Source organism: Phalacrocorax carbo, chromosome Z, assembly GCF_963921805.1.
Source record: "Phalacrocorax carbo chromosome Z, bPhaCar2.1, whole genome shotgun sequence".
Classification (NCBI taxonomy): domain Eukaryota; kingdom Metazoa; phylum Chordata; class Aves; order Suliformes; family Phalacrocoracidae; genus Phalacrocorax; species Phalacrocorax carbo.
The window spans coordinates 23,635,993-23,657,179 of NC_087548.1; the positions used below are offsets into that span (position 1 = coordinate 23,635,993).

The following is a 21,187-nucleotide window of genomic DNA, read 5'->3' on the forward strand; positions in this document are numbered from 1 at the left end:
TCCATCTTTTCTGTCACAGAGCTTCTCCACAGAGGAGTAACCTCAGTAACGAATCTTGAAGGTTGGGTGGGACACCCTCTGGACCCCATTGGCACCCTTTTCAGTAGCCTGATGGAAGCCTGCAGGGTGGATGATGAGAGCTTCCATGGATTCTCAGATTTCACTGGTAAGGCCAAACAAAGGGAGCAATCTTCTATACATCTTCATTTACCAGAGGCATTTTTCTCTCTTGCCTGTCTGAATCAGCTTCAAAGCCAGTGTTTTTATAGAATAAGAACTGACATTTGCATTCCTTATGAAAACACAAGACAGCAAAATGTTTAAAGTAAAATGTGAAAGCACTTAAAAAAATTACCCGTTCCTCATTCTTGAAGACAATTCCATATCTCACACTTAAAGTGAAACGAAATAAGACTTTATAGCCACAGGCCTTTTCCGTATACATTGCTCTGTCCTCTTTCAGAGATATTGCAGGAAATCACAGAATCACAGAATTACTGAGGTTGGAAGGTGCCTCTGGAGATCGTCTAGTCCACCTGCTCTGCTGCAGGCAGGGTCACCTAGAGCAGGTTGCCCAGGACTGTGTCCACTTGCGTTTTCAAGAATGAACACTGTACAACCTTTCTGGGCAACCTCCTGCAGGTTCAACCACCCTCACAGCAAAAGAGTGTTTTCTTATGCTCAGATGGAATTTCCTATATTTCAGTTTTGCCCATTACCTCTTATCCTGTGACAGGACACCACTGAGAAGAGTCTGGCTCTGTTTTCTTTACATTCTTCCATCAGATATTTATACCTTCTGGTAAGATCCTCCTGAGCCTTCTCTTTTTCAGGCTAAATAACCCCACCTGTCTCACACTCATTATATGAGAGATGCTGCAGTCCTTTAATCATCTTTGTGGCTCCGCATTGGATTCTGCTCCAGTATGTCCATGTACTGGGAAGCCCACAACTGGACGTGGCACTCCAGGTGTGGGCTCACAAGTGCTGAGCAGAGGGGAAGGATCACCTCCCTTGACCTGCTGGCAACACTCCTCCTCCTGCAGCCCAGGATGTTATTGGACTACAAGTATACATAATACTCCAAAATGATGAAAAAACACTTAAAATTGATAATGTACATGGTATATAAATGGTATGAATTGGGAAGCAGTGTTGCAGTATTGATACAGGATTTAGGATAGGATGTGTACACCTGTTTTAATTTCAGTGTTTGCTTCCCAGGAGCTTAACTGATTAATTCTTCATCCTTAGTCTCTTTCCACCTCTGCAGTAGCTTCTTATCACCACCTGGGTGGACAGAAACTGGACTCATCCCTCTACTTGCAGCTGTTACATACACATCGGCAAACTTACTGGGGCTTTGCCTTAAAACTCCTTTTATTCAATTAGATTTTATTCAATAAATTTCTAATCCCATATCCCCCAATTTTGAAAAAATTTCTAATTAAAAGAAGTCAGAAATCAGATTCTTTGCAATTATTAAAAAAAACAACCCCAACCAAAGAACTTAATGAAATAAAAACTGTATATTGAAAATAACTTCCTCCTATACATATGCAATCTACCAAATGGATTCAGCCTTCCCATTTGCTGGGGTTGTCCATCTCCTTACATCTGTCCATTATAACTTTTTGTTCCCGCATTAGACTGCAAACTGCTACAGGTTGGAATAGCATTTTGTCATATGGTGTGTCTTAAGTGCCAAATAAACTGGTATTACTCTTTAAAGCAATATATGGCTTGGTCTTTGTGGAATTTACATGTAATCTTTACTAAAGTAGGACTCCTATTGTATTTATGATAAAAATGTATGTTACTTACAGCTGTAATAAAAAAGCCTGAAAAGAGCACTAGCAAACAGAGGATGCGTTAAAGTTGTGGATTCCCTAGGCCTATTGTATTGGTACAATCCTAATAGCTTCCTAATCCTAATACAATCCTAATAGGTACAATCCTAATAGCTGTGCAGGTGTATAAGCACCTTTCCCTTCCTCTTACATATCAAGGCTTCAAGGAGATACAGAAACAGATCTTCCAATTTTAGCCTTATAAGCACAAAGCTGGAGAAACTTTCTGTAAAGTTTAAAAATGAGAACTTTTATTTTACTTGAGCGAGTTATTTAAAATCTAATTGTTTTGTGTATTTCTTCCATGTGGAATTGGATGGGATATTTTAGATTGGATCATTGGATTTTGAGATTTCGCTAGTATTTTAAATCATTAAAAAAAAATTAATACTGACAGAGGAAGCATTTGTATATGTGGCATTGTAGGCAGATTATGGGTTTGAATGATTTGCTGATGTGTTTTCCTTTGTGTCACTCTTTACAGAGAACATGGGACAATGCAAATCTCTGGAGTACCAGCACCTGCCTGCACACAAATTCTTAGAAGAAGGGGAATCTTATTTAACGCTGGCTGTGGAAGTAGCGTTGATAGGGCTGGGACAGCAACGAATAATGCCAGATGGCTTGTATGCACAAGAGAAGGTTTGTCGAAATGAGGAGCAGCTCATTTCTAAGCTACAGGAAATTGAATTGGATGATACTCTGGTGAAGATTTTTCGAAAACAAGCAGTCTTCCTATTAGAAGGTAGCTCAATATACATGTTAACTTCTTTTAACTGTCTTCACTTGCACAAGGACACAGAACTAGTGTTCATGTGGAAACTGCCTTACATACTTCAGATGTTTTTTTTGACATAAAACTCCAGCGAAATTGTTTCCAGTCTCTTACGAAAATCAAACATACTTCAGCTACCACATGACTATAGAGATAAGGCATCTATTGACCTATAAGCCTTTTGTTTTAATTTTGATTACATTTTGTTCTCTAGATTGTTGCTTGTCATAATCTCAGTATCCTGATTATACAACCCAGGCTCACAGTTAAATAATACAGACAAAACTTACCATCAAAAGTTCTCAGATAGCAAAATTCTAAGTGTTTCCTTGTATCCTGAAAAAGGGACTGACAGCTTTGTGAATGTATGAAGATTTTTACCTATGTTCCCAACTGAAGAGTTCAGAAAATTCACTTAGAATTACTGGGACAGAAACGTAATATTTTATTTGTAGTAACTAGGAAAATAACTTGCCTCTGAAGTTTGTGTTGTACGTGAAAACTGAAGTATGTGGTCAAATATTGAGGCTTAAGGCCTGGTCTCATGACTAAATTTTGACCAAGACAAACAATTTGTGTTTGGGAATTAGCCGTTGTGTTGCAATAAAATCAGTACAAAACAGTGCATACTTTTGCCTTAGCTTTTAAAAAGGCTTAACATGTAGCACTTCAGCCTCATGTTCAGAGGTAGGCTTATAGGTTCTGAGGTTGTCTTTCTGGTTTTGGGGTTTGTTTGGGTTTTTAATTTGTTTGTTTGTTTTTTAAATTGAAAAAAAAAAAAAAACTTTAGAGGAACAAATTAGCCAAGGCATGGTCCAAGTTTTGAGTGCTTGCTCAAGGTATGGTGGCAAACATGGTAGTGCTCTAGGTAAGTTGTGAAGACTGTTACAGAGCAGTTCGGTTTGGCTTTCTTTCTCTAAGACAGTTGTCTTTTATAACTTTAATGGAAGAGGTGCGGTATGTTGTTCAGGGTTCTCAGCTTTGAGTCACTATTTTTGCCCAGGTCCTTAAAGACTGGTACCTACTGATAGTACCACTTGAAACTGCAGAGAAGCTGCACTGTGGGGAGAGTTTCCATTATGGTGTGGCTGTACTGCTGCTTTATGGCCTCTGGACAAGAACAGCTGCTCTCTGGATCCAGCTATTAACCACCATACAGGGATCCTATGGATTATAAAATCAATTTGCTGCATCTATTTACTGGTAAGGACACTTCATGAGGAAAAGGCAGGATTTCTCTGAAGTGTTCTCTGATAATTCTAGTTTACGACTTTGATCACTGAAATTCTTTTTAACTTTTTGTAGAGTAGTAAACAAGTGATCATAGCAGGAAATCTGCTAATATAACTACCTACAAAATTACTGTGGTGAGCAGTGTGCAACGATGGTCCTGTATTACTGTGTGCTTAGAAATCTGGCTTTCCTGCAATAGCTTCAGTTTACTTCAGGTTAGGCAGAAACTGCCAGCTCACATGGAAGAAAAACTATGTGGTGTTCTAAGGTGCTAATCATATAAATTGTATTTTTATAATTAAAGTCCTGTAGATATAATAAAGAAAGCTTAATCCAATATTAAGCTGATTTCTATGCTGTTAATGCAGATTAATGCATGCTGTATGTAGCTACCACTTGAGTGCGTGGGAAAGCAGAACGTAAGACTGTTTTGCAAGAACTGTTCTAATTTTGTGCTTGGCTGCTAAGTTAATGACAGAATATATTTTCATATAAATGCTTTGTCTTGTATGCTTCGTGTCCTAACCGAGTTTCTGACTGGACCACCAACTGGCAAACATACATGAAATGGCTACTTTCATTGAAGCAATGCCAGCTAGTTTTGAATGGCCTTCAACTTCATTTTAAATGATTATGAGACACACTGTCAACTAATAAATCTTCACTGACATATCCTTTGTAATCAGCTGTAGTCTTCAGAAATGCCCACCTATAGAGCTCAGAATTTTTTCATGCCTAGAGATTTTTATCTTTGTGTGTTGTGCTAAGGCACCAGTGAGAAAAACATTGCTGAAACAGTTTGGCTGCTTCTCCTTGTCTGCTTTAGTGTTGAGTCAGCCACGTTAGTTTGAACCGCTGGAGGAAACAATTTAAATGAGGTGGGTGATTCTGCAGCAAAGTGGTGTACTCACATGGTCATTCATCCTTCTACCCAAGTGTGGTGGGTTGGAGTCTCTAGTAGAAGAAGTAGTAGTAGTAACTTCTAGGACTGATGGCTGTCCCATAACGCTTAATGTAAGATTCCTATTCTGTATCTTGCAGCATTTAATGCTTGAACCTCTAGTGCTGAAGTCAAAACCTGTTTGGCATAGTTTTCCTATTAACAAGAATAACAGTCTTAAGGTTGCAGAAAAAAGGTAAAATGGGATTCATATGCACTGTGAACATTCAGAACTCAGCAAGGAAATAGTTGCATTAAACTTTGCTGTTGTCAGTCCTGGCACTGCTGTTATGAAATACTACACCGGCTGCACTAAGTGTGAACAAAATCCATTGCCTCAACAATGGGGATAGTTTTCCCACAACAAATACAATTTTTAAGATCATGTGGCTGTAATGGACTAACAAAACCTGCTTTGGTGCAAGATCTGACACAGTCTTCTTTGGAGACCAAGTTCAGACCAAAGGGTTATTTAAATGCCTAATGTTGGGTGAGACATTAATAGGGATCAGATGCTGCTGTGGTGATTGGTCATGTAACTTCAATTAAAGATACCCATTTTTCCACTGTAACCGCTCTTCTTTTTTTCTGGTAGATTTGTGATAAATCACTCACGCACCAACAGGTGCACAAGGATTCATGTGCACAGTGTAACTACGTGGAGGCAAAGCTAGGATTATCACTTTCTATTTTTGCATACCATACATAGGCTTGCTGAATGAGCCTCATGGAGTACCGGAACTATTCCGTAATTTGTGTGCTGCTACTGTGCTTAGTACTTTACAGTTTGCAGTCTGTCTTGTTGTCTCAAAGAATATAAGGAATTTAATATGCTTGCAATTTATTGAATATACATGATATTTTCTGTGAAGTATATTACACATAGCAATATAGCTACCTTTTGTACAGCAAACTATGACTCTGAATGAATACCAATTCTAACTGAAGGTATACTGAATGTTCTTAAAGGTCCAGAAGTTGGGGTTTAGCAGTATGTAAAGACTGGCATTCTCTTTCTCTTTCCCACAGCTGGACCGTATAGTGGTTTAGGCGAAGTCATCCATCGAGAGAGCGTTCCAATGCATACATTTGCCAAGTATCTCTTCACCTCTCTCCTACCTCATGATGCTGAATTGGCATACAAAACTGCACTGAGAGCCATGCGGTATGTATTCACAAGTTGTCTAGAAAGAGCCCAAGTAGTGGTTCGGAAAAGCGGGACAAGCTTGGTAATCAAGACCTAGTCTTTTAGAAAGAAAGAAGCATTCTTCCCTTTAAGGAGAAATTACTTTGATTCTGTCACCTGTAAAAGCAATTGGTGTCAGTAGTAACTACAGTATAATTTATAAATGTACAATTAGTGTTTGTATGTGACCGTAAAACAGCATTCTCTGTTACAAATTCTTCTAGAATCCCACTCTTAGGGCACGTGGTCTTGTGATAAATGATGCTTTAGCATGTACATTCTCTCACCCATGTGGTTGTGCGTGTGGTGGTATTGGCAAGGGAATGAGGAAAGAGGCATTTCACCAGCGCTCTCGGGATCATATGCTGCTTAGCCTGTTCAGTGGGACTCTGTTCCACTGGCCTTCTTTATAAATTAACTCACAATGATAGATTTGAAACCATATGGTGTGGTCTGAGCCAGTACTTTTTTCTTGTGCTTCATAACGAAGCAGTCTTGCCCACTTTCAGGTGAGTGTTGTGTTTTAAATGGAGTATGTCAGATAACAATAAAATGTCTGACTTGCATCCCATTTATCTTCAGTAAGCAGGAAAAAGATGTTTCTCAGAGAGTGCTTAGTGTGTGCTCTCTTTATCTCAAGGCAGGCCAGGTTGGTAATGGTGGCTAAGAAAAGCTTTCTGAAGGAAGTTTCAATGGCCTAAATGATCAGCAATAAATCTGTTGTCAGCATACAATGCAGGGGAAAAACTGGTCCAACCTGGATTGTCTAGTCAAGAACCTTGTAGTTGATGGCTGGCAAAGAATGCCCGCAACTGAATACTAAGAGCAATCAAGTCCCAGATTTAAAAAAAAAAAGACATTGCATTTTCCTGTCGTTATTATAAGAGTGATTGCACAGTGATTGAAGGACTTACTATCCACATAAGCAGCATTTAGCTTTACCAGACAGGTTGTGTTCTAGTGGCTTGGAGGTGTATTTTCTGGAGGTAGTTTCTCCAGAAAGCTAAATGGGGAGAAAATAATTCTGTGTTCAAAGGACTAAAGGGGAAGGCACGCATAAGAACAAAACATAGCTACATCAGGTCAGGCCAAAGGTCTACTTAGCTTGGGTTTTTTGCCTCCAAGAGTTGTCCAGTAATGGAAGTTAAGGAAAGAGTCTAATATGAAGAGTGACCCTGCATAGTTGCTGCTTATGATTAGCATTTTAGGGAATATATTGAAAAGACAAAAATGCATTATTAATGAACTGTTGAGAACATTCAAATGTATGATCAGAAAGCTGTCTGGGCCATCGAAGTATACCCCACTTCTTTTATCGTAAGTTGAGTGTGTCAATAACCCTGGTCATATCAGATCAGCAAGATAGTACAAGGTGTGGTGGGTGGGGTTTGTTGTTTGTTTGGGGGGTTTGGGTTTTTTTTCTGTTCTTTAGAAAATTCAATTTTATAAAGTAGACTTGTGTTCTTGTATGTGTTTTCAGTTACTATCTTAAAGTGTTTCTCCGAGATTGTTTGTGTGAAGTTTTCCTCCATAAACTAAGCTACTGAAACCATGCTGAAAGGCTGGAATAGACATCCATCAGCAGCTTTGTACGGTGCACTGAATGCTTCAGTGAAGATGACAGAAGCATGCCATTCCTTTTGAACAAGGATTTGGGCTTTCCCCAGAAACCAGTCATAACTGAGAAATTTTTTTTCTGGAAGTTTCCTTTCTCAACTGGAATAAAAAAAGCAAGACACTGAAAGATCCAAATGATGAAATCTCCAGTTAGTCATGGGCAGCTCCAGCCATCTTTTGGTATGAAGCTGTCATCTCAGCCAAATAAGTTACTTTTCAAACAGACCAGTATAAGAAATAGTTGTCTGTTCACTTCCATCTGATAAAATCACAGGAGACATCAGCGTAATCGGGGCTGTTGTCCATAGCCCTCTTGTCATCGCTTTATAAGGCAGATGAGAGTTCAGCCCTAGATAATAATCAGTCTTTCTGTATTTTGATATTTGGCTCTCTTCAGAAATGTGGACTGCTCTTTTGAACTGTGGTGATGGCAGATTTAGACACGTTCTATTCCATGTCTGTCTGCATTCCTCAGCTTTTCTCAAATTTTCCTGAAGAAGGTTCATTACTCTTTGCATTCACACCAAAGCGATAGTTCAGTATATAAAGGACTCACAATACAAACCAAATTAAAAGGAACCTCATACTGCCTTGAGGGGGAAAGAAGAAAGCAAACATGGAGATTGAATGTCTGTCTCATGGTTGTGAGGGTGAATGGATCAGAAGAGGAAAAGTTGAGCATCTTTTCTTCCGTGGCAGGGAGGAAGTGGCTGTGGCAAGGACAAAAATCTCATGTGGAAGTTAGTAAAGGTAAAGCATAGAAATCTGTGCAGTCACTCATGCTTTTAGAAGTGGAGCACAGTTCCTTCTTCACTGCAGCATTTATTAAAGTAGTTAACTTTCCAAGACCCCAGCTAGTTGCTCTCCAGACAGAAGTGTTTAGTGTCAGTCTACACAGATCAATGACCCATGATGGCAGCTGTAGAGTATTTTACCTCTCTGTATTCAATATCATCTGTTGCTGTTTCATTTTTTGAATCCTATTTTAGTGTGTGGAACACTCAATATGAAATCAATGGAAATTGAGACCATAAAGCCTTTCATGCGTACACCTCAGGTCTGCAAGGACAGGGTTGTGCTATCCTCGATAGTCATTTCTGTCTACAGTTCTCTGCTTGCAGCACCGAAACATATGGATCAGAGCCTTGGAGAATGTGGATCTGCAGTGACCTAGTTGACTGCTCACTTGGAATCTGAACTTGAATGTTTGGCTTAGTTTGGCTGATCCCTTGTTAAGCCTGAATTTCACCCAGGCTTTGGGAGCCAGACTTTAATGGTGATGTTTAATCACAAGGTAGCTTTGCTAAAACCTAGCTAAATAATTGATGTTATAAGGGGGGGGGGGGAGTGAAGAATGTTAAATCTGCTTGTGCTTGTTCTGATGTTCCTTCATCTTGCCAAACTTTCATTAAAGCCACCAATTCACAACAGCATTTCTTTTCACAGCAAAAGAACATAGAGGCTGGCAATGAAATTCAAAGTGACAAAAGATTTCCCCAAAACAGCCTCTTTCTTTCATGCTTTTTGTCTATTTACTGTTACTCATAACCTAATAATCCCTTTTTACATTAAATGGTTGGGATTTTTACTCTTTATTGAAAACATCTAATAATGCATCTCTCCCTCCACCCTCTTTACATGCTTGGAAAAAATCAGCTGAAGAGTTTATATCAATTTTATTTTTATGTGTATAAAGCTATAAAAAGAGGTGTCTCGGTACTAGGGAAGAGGTTTGACTCTTGCTACAAATCAAAAGGGAAGTCTTTTATTTTTTTATATTAGCATGCACATATGTGTGTCTGAAAATGTTAATATAATCTGCTGATAGTTACTTATGTGGTATGTTGTGTTTATATATGCCTGCTAGATATCCTTCCATATATTCAAAACTATATTTGTCAGGGAATTCTTAAAGATACTGTCATACGCTTGAGGAACCTATGGAAAACTGATGGCATTTAAAATTATCTTACTTTAAAAAAAAGGACATGCACTCCAGTTACTTTAAGAACTTAGGTATTTAATTAAGTGCAAGAAATTGTAACTTATGTTTCATTGAGCTTATTGCATAAGAAATATCATATCACAGAAAATCACAATTTGTTTGATTTTCAATATTCAGTAATCGCAATTTTATTGAGAAAAGAGATTTGATTTCCTTTATCCTCCCAGATGACTTCCTGCTAGAAAATCACTTGCATATGAAAGCTGGTAGAAACAGAACTCAGATGTTAAGCTGATCAAGAAGCTAAGCACTGGAAAGGCTTGTCTTCTGGACATCGTCTCATTAACCATTCATGTCTTGAAACTATGCTTAATTGTGTTGAATAAAAATGCCTATTTTTCTTCACTCCTACTTTTTGCACTGGCATTTATGTAGCATCTACTGTACTGGTTGTATCTAGTGTATTGTAAGGGCCATCGGTTGAGTCTCTGTTATGGGCCATCACTTGTGTTGTAGTAGTCAATAACAAACACAGTAATTTGCATTTTCTAAGTATGGACTCTCCTTGGTGGATAAAACTGCAGATTGGTGCATATTCAAAGAAATTTTTGCCTCAGAATTAGCAAATGGAATCTGAAGAGTAACATTAAAGGAAACTTCCTCTGTCACTGCTGTTTGGGACCCTAACATCAGATTATGGTGTATTTTATAATGTTGGTAGGCTAACATTTAAGGACTTCAAAAAGTAGTCATAGTTGACCAGTAGAATGTCCTTTTTGGACATAAATTCATGTCTGAATTTATTGCAAGATCAAAATCCAAATGACTTGTTGAATATCCCTCTTCCTTACTTTGAGCATTTGTAAGTGAAGAAAGTATGTTCCAAATACCACAAAATATTCACGTTCTCAGCACAGTTGAGAACTGTTCCACTTCCTTTCCTGAGGGCTGCAGTTCAAAGACTGAAACGAGGCAAGCAGAAGAGATTCAGTTGTATTGATGCGGTAGGAGGTCTCTGCTGTATTGACTAATGGGCGGCTTAATTCTCTTGTGAGTTCCTGTACGTGCTCACTGATCTAGGCAAGTTTGGCAAATGGACTTTTAAGATTCCCCAAGAAGAGAAGAGGTTTTCCAGTCTTTTTCTTACTAATCAAAAAGGGACATTTCATAAACAAGTCCAAGTGTTCTTGCAGCTTTAGTTTTGCACATGCGTAACCTAATAATAATAATTTAATGAAGGAAGTTTTCTTCCTTATTTCAGGTTGCTAGTATTGGAATCTACAGCTCCTTCAGGAGACATGTCCCGCCCGCACCACATTGCGTCAGTTGTTCCAAACCGGTATCCCCGCTGGTTCACCCTAAGTCACATCGAATCCCAGCAGTGTGAGCTGGCATCGACCATGCTAACAGCAGCCAAAGGTATATCACTGTGAGTTATGTACTCAACTAAATGTACGCTTTTAATATTGCAGGAAGTAAACAGATTATAAAATTTGTGTTTAGGAATCCAAATTGCAGTCCGACAGGAGCTTGAAATGGGTACAACAAACTGAACTAGCTTAAACCTGTCGCTTAATTTTATTTTCAAAGTAGTTAAGCTGGTGGTAGCTTGATTTGAGGCTGATGAGACAGCTTTTTGTTCTTCTGACACAGGATGCAGACTGTGAGACCGAGGAGTGGACAATCATTTCTAAAATTCACAAATCAGGATGACTTCTGACATGTGGTGCACTAACATCACCAGGCACTAGAGGAGTTTTAGTCTTTCATTCATATGCAATTTAATTGTGGAAGGTTACTAGAAACAAAGTGTGTATAACTGAAGCATTGTACTATTGCATAGCAACAGCAGGCTCAGTTAAAATGCATCTCTGCATGTTTTGTGAGCTTGTTCCATTTTGGTGATTCTGTTTACATCTTGCAGGTGATGTTCAAAGGCTGGGAACAGTGTTAGAATCTATCCAGAAGAATATCCACTCATCATCACACATCTTCAAACTTGCCCAGGATGCATTTAAAATAGCAACGCTCATGGACAGCTTGCCAGACATCACCCTTCTGAAAGTTTCCCTGGAGTTGGGCCTTCAGGTATTTCCCTTGTTCATTACTATTACAGTAAAAGAAAGGAATTTGAACTAGTTTTGGTGGGTATAGCTTTTAAGTGCTGAGGACCGTTCCCTGTTCAGGCTCTGTCTGTAATTTTTAGATTCTGTTTCCTGATACAAAGCTCAATGGACTGGTAAATAGAGACCAAGGGTCTGTGCAGCCCCTTTGTGCCATTTGGGTGGAACACAGAGCTAGGAGCGGCTGGCTGCAGGCCACTTTTGTGTCCAGGGGTGAGAGAGGACCAGTGCAATGGGTTCAGGAGTATATGTAGGACCAGCTGGAAAGCAAAATCATTCTGCTTGCCAGAAATGCACTGTATTTTCTGCATGGCCTTAAGGGGTTTCTTTGCATTTTGTGCCTTTGTTTCCCCTAAATGAGGTATGGTACGTGCTTGATGAATTACTAGAGAAAGCCAAGGTCAACCATAATGACCTGTTTCTAAGGCAGACTGCACTAACAGCAGCCTTCTCACTTCCTTCATCAAAAATCCTTTACTCCACAAGCTGTGGGATGGTCACATGCATCAGACTCAGCTTGAGGTGTACAAGAACCTCAGACCAGTTTTCAGGCTCTTAGAAGACACTTCACAAACTAAAAGGAGACAGCTAAGTTTTAGGTATCTGGAGTAATGTTGCCTGACACTGATGAATCTTGGAGTTTACACAGTTCATTTCAACAAAAATATATCTCTTCATCCCTCTTCAGGGACTTCTTCAAAAAACCATGCAAAGATCAGAAAACCATTTATTACTTTGCTTCAGTAAACAAAGCTCGAAAGACTTCTGGGGAAAGGATATTATCCCAGTTGCTTCTCATGCCAAAGAAAGGTACTATTTGCCTATTTAGACGTTTAGAAGCTAAAGTCTTTAATCAGAAAGCTGAGACTCTGTATGCTTCGGTAGCCTCTCTTATTCCCAAGGTTGCTGTGAAAATCTGCTTTTTTCACATCTTGGTATGTTTCTGCCTTAAATGTTTGTTTACCTGAGAGAGAGAGAAAGATCGTTATGATTGACCTCAAGCATTCACCAAGTATCATTCAGTGGTAGCAACACATTTTGGATACCACTGTATTCATGGATACCCCTTTGTGGTATCTGATGTGGTGTCATCAGAGTGTCTTCAGTGAGGTCTAGTGAAAGAAATATCATGAACCCATACTTTCTCCTTACTCCCAGGGTTTGGAACAAAATGGTATAGAACTTGTCCCTTTTCTGTCCCAAGCTTACAAAGGTGTTCTAAGAATCTTAAAGGTAGTTTGATTTCCAGAGGAAGATACATAGCAGTCTTCTAGTAGTAACTCACAGCTGTGTAGATTTCTACATTAATGCTTTTCCTGCAAAAACCTTCTGTGTCAGCACTGTCTTTAGTGGCCTACAGATGCTTCCCCCTTCCTAGCCCCCTGACTTAATGGCAATTAGATTGTCTGGTATGCACTGTCTAGTACCTGACTACTTAAGACATTTATGCGCCCTAGAAAACTTTCTCCCCTCATGTGGTAAACTAAACAGCAGTGTCCTCACAGGTATCCTGTTCTGCCTCAGCTACAGCAATGACATGTTGGCCTGGTTGGGCTGAGGAGATGATACCAGCAATTTTACAACTCTGTCACGGAGATCTGTGCGAAGAAAAGCCTGTTATATTGTTCTGGATTTGGGAGTAATGTGTAGACTCCTGGGTTCTTTGTCCCTGTTTCCAATGGCAGGATGTATTATGTGACTCAGCAGAGGGAAAGTGTTTATATATTAGCTGTGGAAAGAGGTCATCAGCATAGCCAAATGGGCCTGGAGCACCTCATGGGTATTCTGTCCTTGAGAACCTTGCTGGTACAGATGCTATAAGATCTGCAGGTACAGCAGGGGCTTGTATTCCTCTGTTTGCATGTTGTGTGCTGCATCAGTGCAGGTATTACCACACACATGCAAACAGGTACTGCTGGCAGAACTGCTGAGCATGCTAGTACAGGTGATCTCTCAACGTGTATTTGGCGAATGGTGTCCTTTCCCCCAAACCTGTGAATGAACAAATAAATAAGTGAACCTCCTTCCAATGAGCATGACGAAAAGGTTTCACATTGGTGCAGGAGCTAATGGTTGGTTGGCTATTTCTTGATTCTCTTATGGGTGGTGAGATCGTCTGTTCCTCTAGAAGAAATTCTTATAAAGATCCATCAAGACAAAGTCAAGTTTATCTGTGTGGAAGAGAGCTTGGCTTTCAGAAAGCTATGTAACTTCCAGGGGCTTCTTATCATTTTCAGACTTCCTGACTTGTTGAGAAGCTCTCTTCAATTGATACCACAGATCTTGGATAGATCTTGGACAGCAGTGGAACTCCGTTTTAGGAAGAGGTAGCTCAAGAATGTATTGAACAGAATTGAAACAGTTCTTTGGCTACATGTGCTGCAGTATAAATTAACTTTAGCTCCTACTTGGTCAGGACATCAATACATGCTTTATTTGAAGTCCTTGGGTTTTTTATCATCAGTAAAGGGCCCTGTTCTTGCTGTTCTCAGCTTGTGAGTTTAATCAAATGAAAGGAACCTAATTCCAAAATAGTTTGTCAAGAAACTTTTCCATGTCAAGAAACTAGATATGGTATTTTTTTGTTCTTGAGTTAGGACTGTCTACACTGGTACTATGATGCCCACTACACATGCTGAAGGCTTTTGTGACTACTGATCCTTTTACAGACCACAGTGAGGGAAGTCATCAGAGAAGACTTTTAGAGAAGTCATCATTCATACCATTGTTTTCTTTTGGTTTTTTTTTACCTCTTTCCTTCCCTCACCGAGAGCGGAATTCAGTCCATAACCTTGTATTTTATCTTGGATTTACTCTACTTGGGGGAAGCTGAAAATTCGTCGTGGATATGGAAGAGTGTTAGCCTTCAATTTGCATGTGCATCAATACGGGAATTCACCTAGACTCCTTCCCTTTGACGCAAGAGATAATTGCACTCTGATGCATTTTGACTTGGGGCTGCCTGTTTTTCCTCTAGACAGACTTCAAGAAAAGGCTAGTTCCATGATTTACCTTAGCCATATTTTCATGTTTTAAAATGTGTTGCATTGCTCCTTATAGATCAGTTTGCTTTCTTTCAAAATGCTGTTCTCCAGTCTAGCCCTTAAATTACTGTTTAGGTAAAACGATACCACAATGTCTAAGGCCAGCAAAGCTGGCCTTATCCTGTCACTTTGGGTGATGTACAACCAGTTGCCAGAGCCTCAAGGTGGGAATGTTTGGAAGCCAGCTTGGAACCACTCATGGTTGCTTATAACAAGACTTCTCAAAGATCATCTGCATTTGTGCTCCTCAGCAATCTTTCTGTCTTAATCATCCTATCTACAGCGTAGGACTAAAGGAGGTGGCAGTAGTAGCAAATATGGCAGAGGGCTACGTGCCACTTTGAAGTCACCTTAGGTTTGGGAGGCGATATGGGTTGAGAACCCTCTTACAAATGCTGCTGACTTAAGGCTGTTTTGTGATTGCATTTGTTGAGTTTAATATGTAAAGATCATTGCTGAAAGCTCTATCATTGACCTATTATGCTCTTTATTTGCTACAAATAGTAATACCACAGTATGATCACTGATATTGTATGATGAAAACTACTTGCTTTCTTCATCTTAAGATATCTTAATAATACCTGGATATATCTGGAATTGTATATATATAGCTTTGCACAATAAGCAGCCAGTCAAATCACAGGATAGTAACTCCTGTTTGTATCATTGAAGTCAATGAAAATAAATGCAGGTGAGGGAAGTTGAAGGGGTTAGTTTGCCCAACAGGAGTTGACACATTTCTACTTTAAAGATTACTGTGCAGAGGGAGGAGACATGATATAATTTAATTAGAATAATTAATAATTGATTGGGCCAGGGGAGGGGGGTTTGTGGGGGGGTGGGGGGGTGGGATGGGGGGCAGGGTGGGAGTGTGTGTGGGGGTGTTTCTGCCCCATGGATAAAACAATCTCTCTCCTAGCCTTAAAGGATCTGCAGTTGAATATTTTTTTAAGTCGTTTGACATATCAGCTAAAAAAAGAGGTAACAGAGTGGAGAGGGCAAGAGGCTGCCATTTTGAACTTCAGTGTATTTGAGTGACTTAAGATCCTAATTGTTGGTATATTGCCTTTTTTAAATAGGATTAATTTGTATTTTGTTTGTGTTGTTTTAACAGGTGATGCGGATGACACTGTCAACACTGAATTGGCGACGGCGGGAAATGGTGAGGTGGTTGGTAACATGTGCAACAGAAGTAGGTATGTTCTGAGATGCTTCTATTGTCAGCTAATCTTAGAGGGCTTGACCTTGCTTGTCAACACCCAGGTTCTGCAAATGTCTCCCACTTTCTGTTCTCTATAAAATTCCTTTGGTGAGAAGACATGGCAATGATGAGTGGTTTTTATAGGAAAAAAGTGAGACAGTAGTTTAGTAATGCAGTGTGACTTTTCCCCTGCAAGGTGGGGCTGTGGATAGCCTATGGGAAATACCTCAGATGTCACCTTGCCCCCTCCATCATGGGTTTTGGGGCTGTAGTAGAGAAAAGGCTCATGGTTATAGGCTGTTGCACTGTGCTTCAACTTTGCTTGCTCTGAAAGGCAGGTGAGAGTGCTGTCTAATCAGCTGTGGGAGGAGGAACCAGAAAAAAAAGGTGAATGAAATGCTGAGGATGCCTCCTACTGTGTGGCAGACAGGATCTCATGAAGGGGTTCTCATTGTTAGGGATTTTTTAAGCCCCTAAGTCAATCCAAGCTTAGTGTAACTCCTCTTTGTTTTGTGGCTATGATGTGGAGGCCTCACATCTGCACTGTAACGGAAACCTAATGCCAATGCATCCATCATTAATCCTGTAAAGTGAAAATAAGGTGGGAGCAGAACCAGCCTTACACTTAGAGGACAGCAGTGGGAGAATAGTGCACTCAGCAGGACGTTCTGTTCATTTCTGGGCTTTGTCATAGATTTCCTGTGTGTCTTGATGAGGTGTCCCTTAGCTTCTGTATTCCAGTTTACCATCTGCAAGATGAGGATAAAGAATCTGAAAGTGAAGATGAGTGCACTGAAAACTGTGTAGCTGTATCAAAAAAAATTCAATGACTGTGGTAGTGGGGACAATATAAGTACTTAAAATAAGGGAGCAGTTTTAATTGCCACTAAAGGTATTTCTGGAAAGCAAGTTTCCCTATTTATTCCTTTTTCATACTTATAAGTTGGATTGTTTCACATCGATGCTTCTTGAGTTTCAGAACTTCAGAAGATTGCTGCTGCTTATTCTATGGATTAGTTTATTCTTCACATTATGCTTAACTGGGAAATTAATGTTGTCATTAGCATGGGAAAATATAGCTTGCCTTTGTATGCCTTCAGCCAAAAAGTGGTTTGTGTCTGCCAGTTTTCATGCAATGCTCTTGTTTTATTGCTTTTATATCTTTGCTAAGATAATCTTACAGATATTAGTGCCTGGGTGTTATTTTGTGCAGTTGGATATTGGCAAATAAAATGCTGGTTTTAATGCTGCTTTAAATTAGTTTACATATTCTAATAGAAGTATCCCATAAAGAACCTATAATGTCATGCAAAGTACTCTTGAGACTTAATCAAGTTGGTAAAGCAAGGAATCTGATTATTTAGATGAAGATCTGGTATTTTCTGGCTATACTGGATTGTTGCACATGAGTGAAGGAGTGCATAGGAAGCATCAGAGTCCTACAGAGAAAATGAGGACCTCTGGGTGTGGTTTAGGTGGGCTCACAGATGTGCGTAAACTGCCTCTAGCAATAATAAGGCACTCTAGTTGGCTATAAGGTTCAATTTATGGAACCCATTAGTCACTGTTTCCCCCTTCCTCCCCCTGCCAAACACACACATGCCTGGAATAAAGTGATACTAAGGAAAATACCTATTTCAGATAATATCCAGTAGTTCATATTGCTCAGAGTATTTCCCTAATAAGGATCTTAATGTTCAAGCACATATGAATTTGATACAAGATGTATCTGAAAAGCCTGTTGGGAGGAGATGAGGGTTAGGTTTGGGGTTTCTTTGTTTGTTTGTTTTTTTCTTAAGGTGTGCGTAGTGTGTTCTATTAGGATATGCCATGGTGTTCTATTCAGAAAGCCATTTAGGCTACTTCGATCTTTGTGCACACACTGTGCCTTGAGATCCACAGTGAGAAAAGAAGTTAAGATTGCCTTCTTTTAAGTGTTCAGTGTGAGGATTGCATTTGAGTGATGCGACGAGACCAAATGAGCCAGAACTTGTTATCCAAATTGTCTTAAATAACAAGTAAAACAGCACAGTTGTCACACCAGGAGATTAAAGCTTATCTTGCAGGCTTTTTTGTTATTCTCTGCATTTCAGAGTTTGCTACAGAGTTTGCACAGTGTCCTTTGTTTTAATATCCTTTTCCAGCCATGCTATCTGGTTTAGCCCTTCTTGCTGAAGCACATCCTTTGGATGTACAGCAACCTCTTAGACTTCGCTGCAGATGTATTCTCTTGCTGAATATTTGTATCTGCTACGTTTTATCAGTTGTGGCTAATCATTTCTTTCTCTCCCCAGGTGTTTATGCACTGGATAGTATCATGCAAAACTGGTTTACACTTTTCACTCCAACAGAAGCCACTAGTATTGTTGCTACAACAGTGATGTCCAACAGCACCATCGTCCGTCTGCACCTGGACTGCCATCAGCAGGAGAAGTTGGCTGGCAGTGCTAGGACGCTTGCTCTACAGTGTGCCATGAAGGATCCTCAAAACTGTGCCCTCTCTGCACTGACCTTATGTGAAAAGGATCACATAGCTTTTGAGACCGCTTACCAAATCGTTCTAGATGCTGCTACAACCGGCATGAGCTACTCACAGCTTTTCACTATAGCACGATACATGGAGCACCGTGGTTACCCCATGCGGGCCTACAAGCTGGCCACTTTGGCCATGACACATCTCAACCTGAGTTACAATCAGGACACACACCCTGCCATTAATGACGTTTTGTGGGCATGTGCGCTCAGCCACTCCCTTGGGAAAAATGAGCTAGCAGCTATAATACCTCTGGTGGTCAAAAGTGTCAAATGTGCAACAGTACTGTCAGACATTTTGCGCAGGTGTACTTTGACCACTCCTGGCATGGTGGGACTTCATGGAAGGAGGAACTCTGGTAAGCTCATGTCACTGGACAAAGCCCCTTTACGGCAACTCTTGGATGCCACGATCGGAGCCTACATTAATACAACTCATTCACGTCTCACTCACATCAGCCCGCGACACTATAGTGAGTTTATAGAGTTCCTCAGCAAGGCCCGAGAGACCTTCTTAATGGCTCATGATGGTCACATCCAGTTTACACAGTTTATTGACAACCTAAAGCAAATCTACAAAGGCAAAAAGAAACTGATGATGCTGGTTCGTGAGCGATTTGGTTGATGAAAATGTGTGAATGGGGGGGTTGGGGGTGGGAGGGGTGGTTTGTTTTTACTTGAGCCTGCCTTTGTATCCTTTTTAACTTAAAGAAACAGAGCCACACCGGTATTATATGTGTATAGTTATATTGCGTTTGCAAACTAAACTGTCATGTTGTGAAAGTTTGTGTGTTTAATTTTTTTCTTTTTTTCTGTTTTGTATGAGAGAGAGGTTAAAAAAGGTTTGGTTTACACTGAGTATATGTTGTCAAGTGGCAAAAGCCCACATCGCTCTCCTGTTCTTTCTGTATACGTTCACAGCCTCAAAAACAAACATATATTGCAATGGCTTTAAAAACCAAACAAAACACCTCCATCCTGTGATAAGTACCTCGAATGGATTCAGCTTTACTCCTTTGTAACTCATCCTTACATTTCAGCATATTTAAACAAACCAACAAATGAAATGCTAATAGTTAAAAGGCTGACCACGTGGCTTTGCAGTGCTGTTCATCCAGAAGCATGGCACACAATGCTTGTGCATGTGGAAACTTAGCGACTGTCAACATACATTCTCAGGGATTTATCAAAAAAAATTAAAAAAAGAATGAGAGCATTTATTGTACTGTATATATATTATAGTATATGTCTGAATATTGAAAAATATAACATTAACTAATTTATAAAAAAATCTATGTAATGCAAAATACTTGAAGCTGCAGTAGCTTGGTTTTAAACAAAAAAAGAAAACCTATCAGAAGGACTAAAGTGCGCCTTGCTTCAGGGTTGGCTCAGGTGGTGAACTATATGCTGGGCATCTATGCAGAGCCACCTTTTGGATTGCATGGTTGGACTGATACCTATTGGGGAAAATTTTATATATATATATTTATACAACCTGTGTATACATATATATGTATACACACATACACACATGCTTGTAACAGGCACTATAGTAAAGAAGGACAACAAAAAATACACAGCCAGAGCAGCAAGCCTTAGCATTAAGAATACAGTATGCCAGAATTGGGGTTTGTGCCTCCTAGCCTAGAAGACTTAAAGAAATATCCTTTTTGACAGAAAATGCAAAATGTTTTCCAAAATGATTGACATGATACATTACGCCTTTGCAGTGAGCTAATAATAAGCTAACCTTTGTGCACAAATAACATATATATATATTATATATATATATTCTGCATAGGTATTTTGACTTTGTGCAGGACAGAAAGTTGTGTAGGTATGACTGTTCTACTTTTCAGTTTGTTTTTTTAATATATTTTATTTTCTCTAGAATTACTCAAACAAAGCAGCCTTCTATCTTGCCTTGTCTTAATGCTTTAAAATAACCAAACTGGAGATCTAACTACCAAACTGTTCATTATATTATTAAATACCAACTTTGGTTACAGTATAGTGTCTTTACTTTAGCTGATGGTTCTGTATCCTTGTGCTTTTTAAAGCAGTTTTTATGTTTTGGTGCAAAAGTTGTCCAGTGTCTCTTGTTCCCTTCATTAGAGAACATGCTAGAGGTATGTTTGTAGGTATTTTTGTTTAGAAAAACTATTTCATGCTCTCCATTTTATTTATTATAATAGGTAAAAAGGTTGTACTTCATCACCCATGTAAACATGCTCATGAAGTTGAAAGTAATTAAGATTTGATACACTGATATCAATTTATTTATGTAACTAAATCACTGTTTTATAAACTTGTTAATGATCAACAATTTTTTTGTTTTGATTAAAATTAGTTTTTTGAAAGTTGATTCTGCCTCCTTTATGGTGTCTGTGTACTGGAGCTGAATTGTACAGGTAGTTCTTAGATCTTAAATGCCCAGCTTGCAACTTTGATGCATTATGGTGGTGAGCAATATGAGCACCAAGCCCAGGAAAGACATGCTTTGTTCCTCAAAAATCTGCTGAGGAATGGCAGCGTTGCTGGTGGAAGAAGACCTGGTGCATCAGAGGAGGGACCAAATGCTGCCTGGGATTGAAGATATGTGGTCTATGCAACCAACAGCCTTGACATGTTGCCCTGGTGTAGGATGGTAGTGTGTGCTGGGGTATGTTCCCACTCAAGTGTCCATCAGAGCTGAGATGTGCTGCAAATATATACAGGGACAGTTCTTGCTGTTCTTG

At 39.5% G+C, this 21,187-nt stretch overlaps 1 protein-coding gene across 2 annotated transcripts in view; it reads left to right on the forward strand.

Annotated features, from left to right (window-relative positions):
- Positions 1–20,814, forward strand: part of ZSWIM6 (zinc finger SWIM-type containing 6) — a 118,401-nt gene extending 97,587 nt beyond the window's left edge. For both annotated transcript variants that reach the window (XM_064439603.1, XM_064439604.1), the window contains 7 exons: positions 20–166; positions 2,335–2,595; positions 5,828–5,963; positions 10,808–10,965; positions 11,471–11,634; positions 15,828–15,909; positions 18,209–20,814. In XM_064439603.1, the coding sequence (XP_064295673.1) occupies positions 20–166; positions 2,335–2,595; positions 5,828–5,963; positions 10,808–10,965; positions 11,471–11,634; positions 15,828–15,909; positions 18,209–19,071 (1,811 nt within the window). In that variant the 3' untranslated portion in view covers positions 19,072–20,814. The remainder of the gene's footprint in view (positions 1–19; positions 167–2,334; positions 2,596–5,827; positions 5,964–10,807; positions 10,966–11,470; positions 11,635–15,827; positions 15,910–18,208) is intronic.
- Positions 20,815–21,187: the final 373 nt, after the last annotated feature.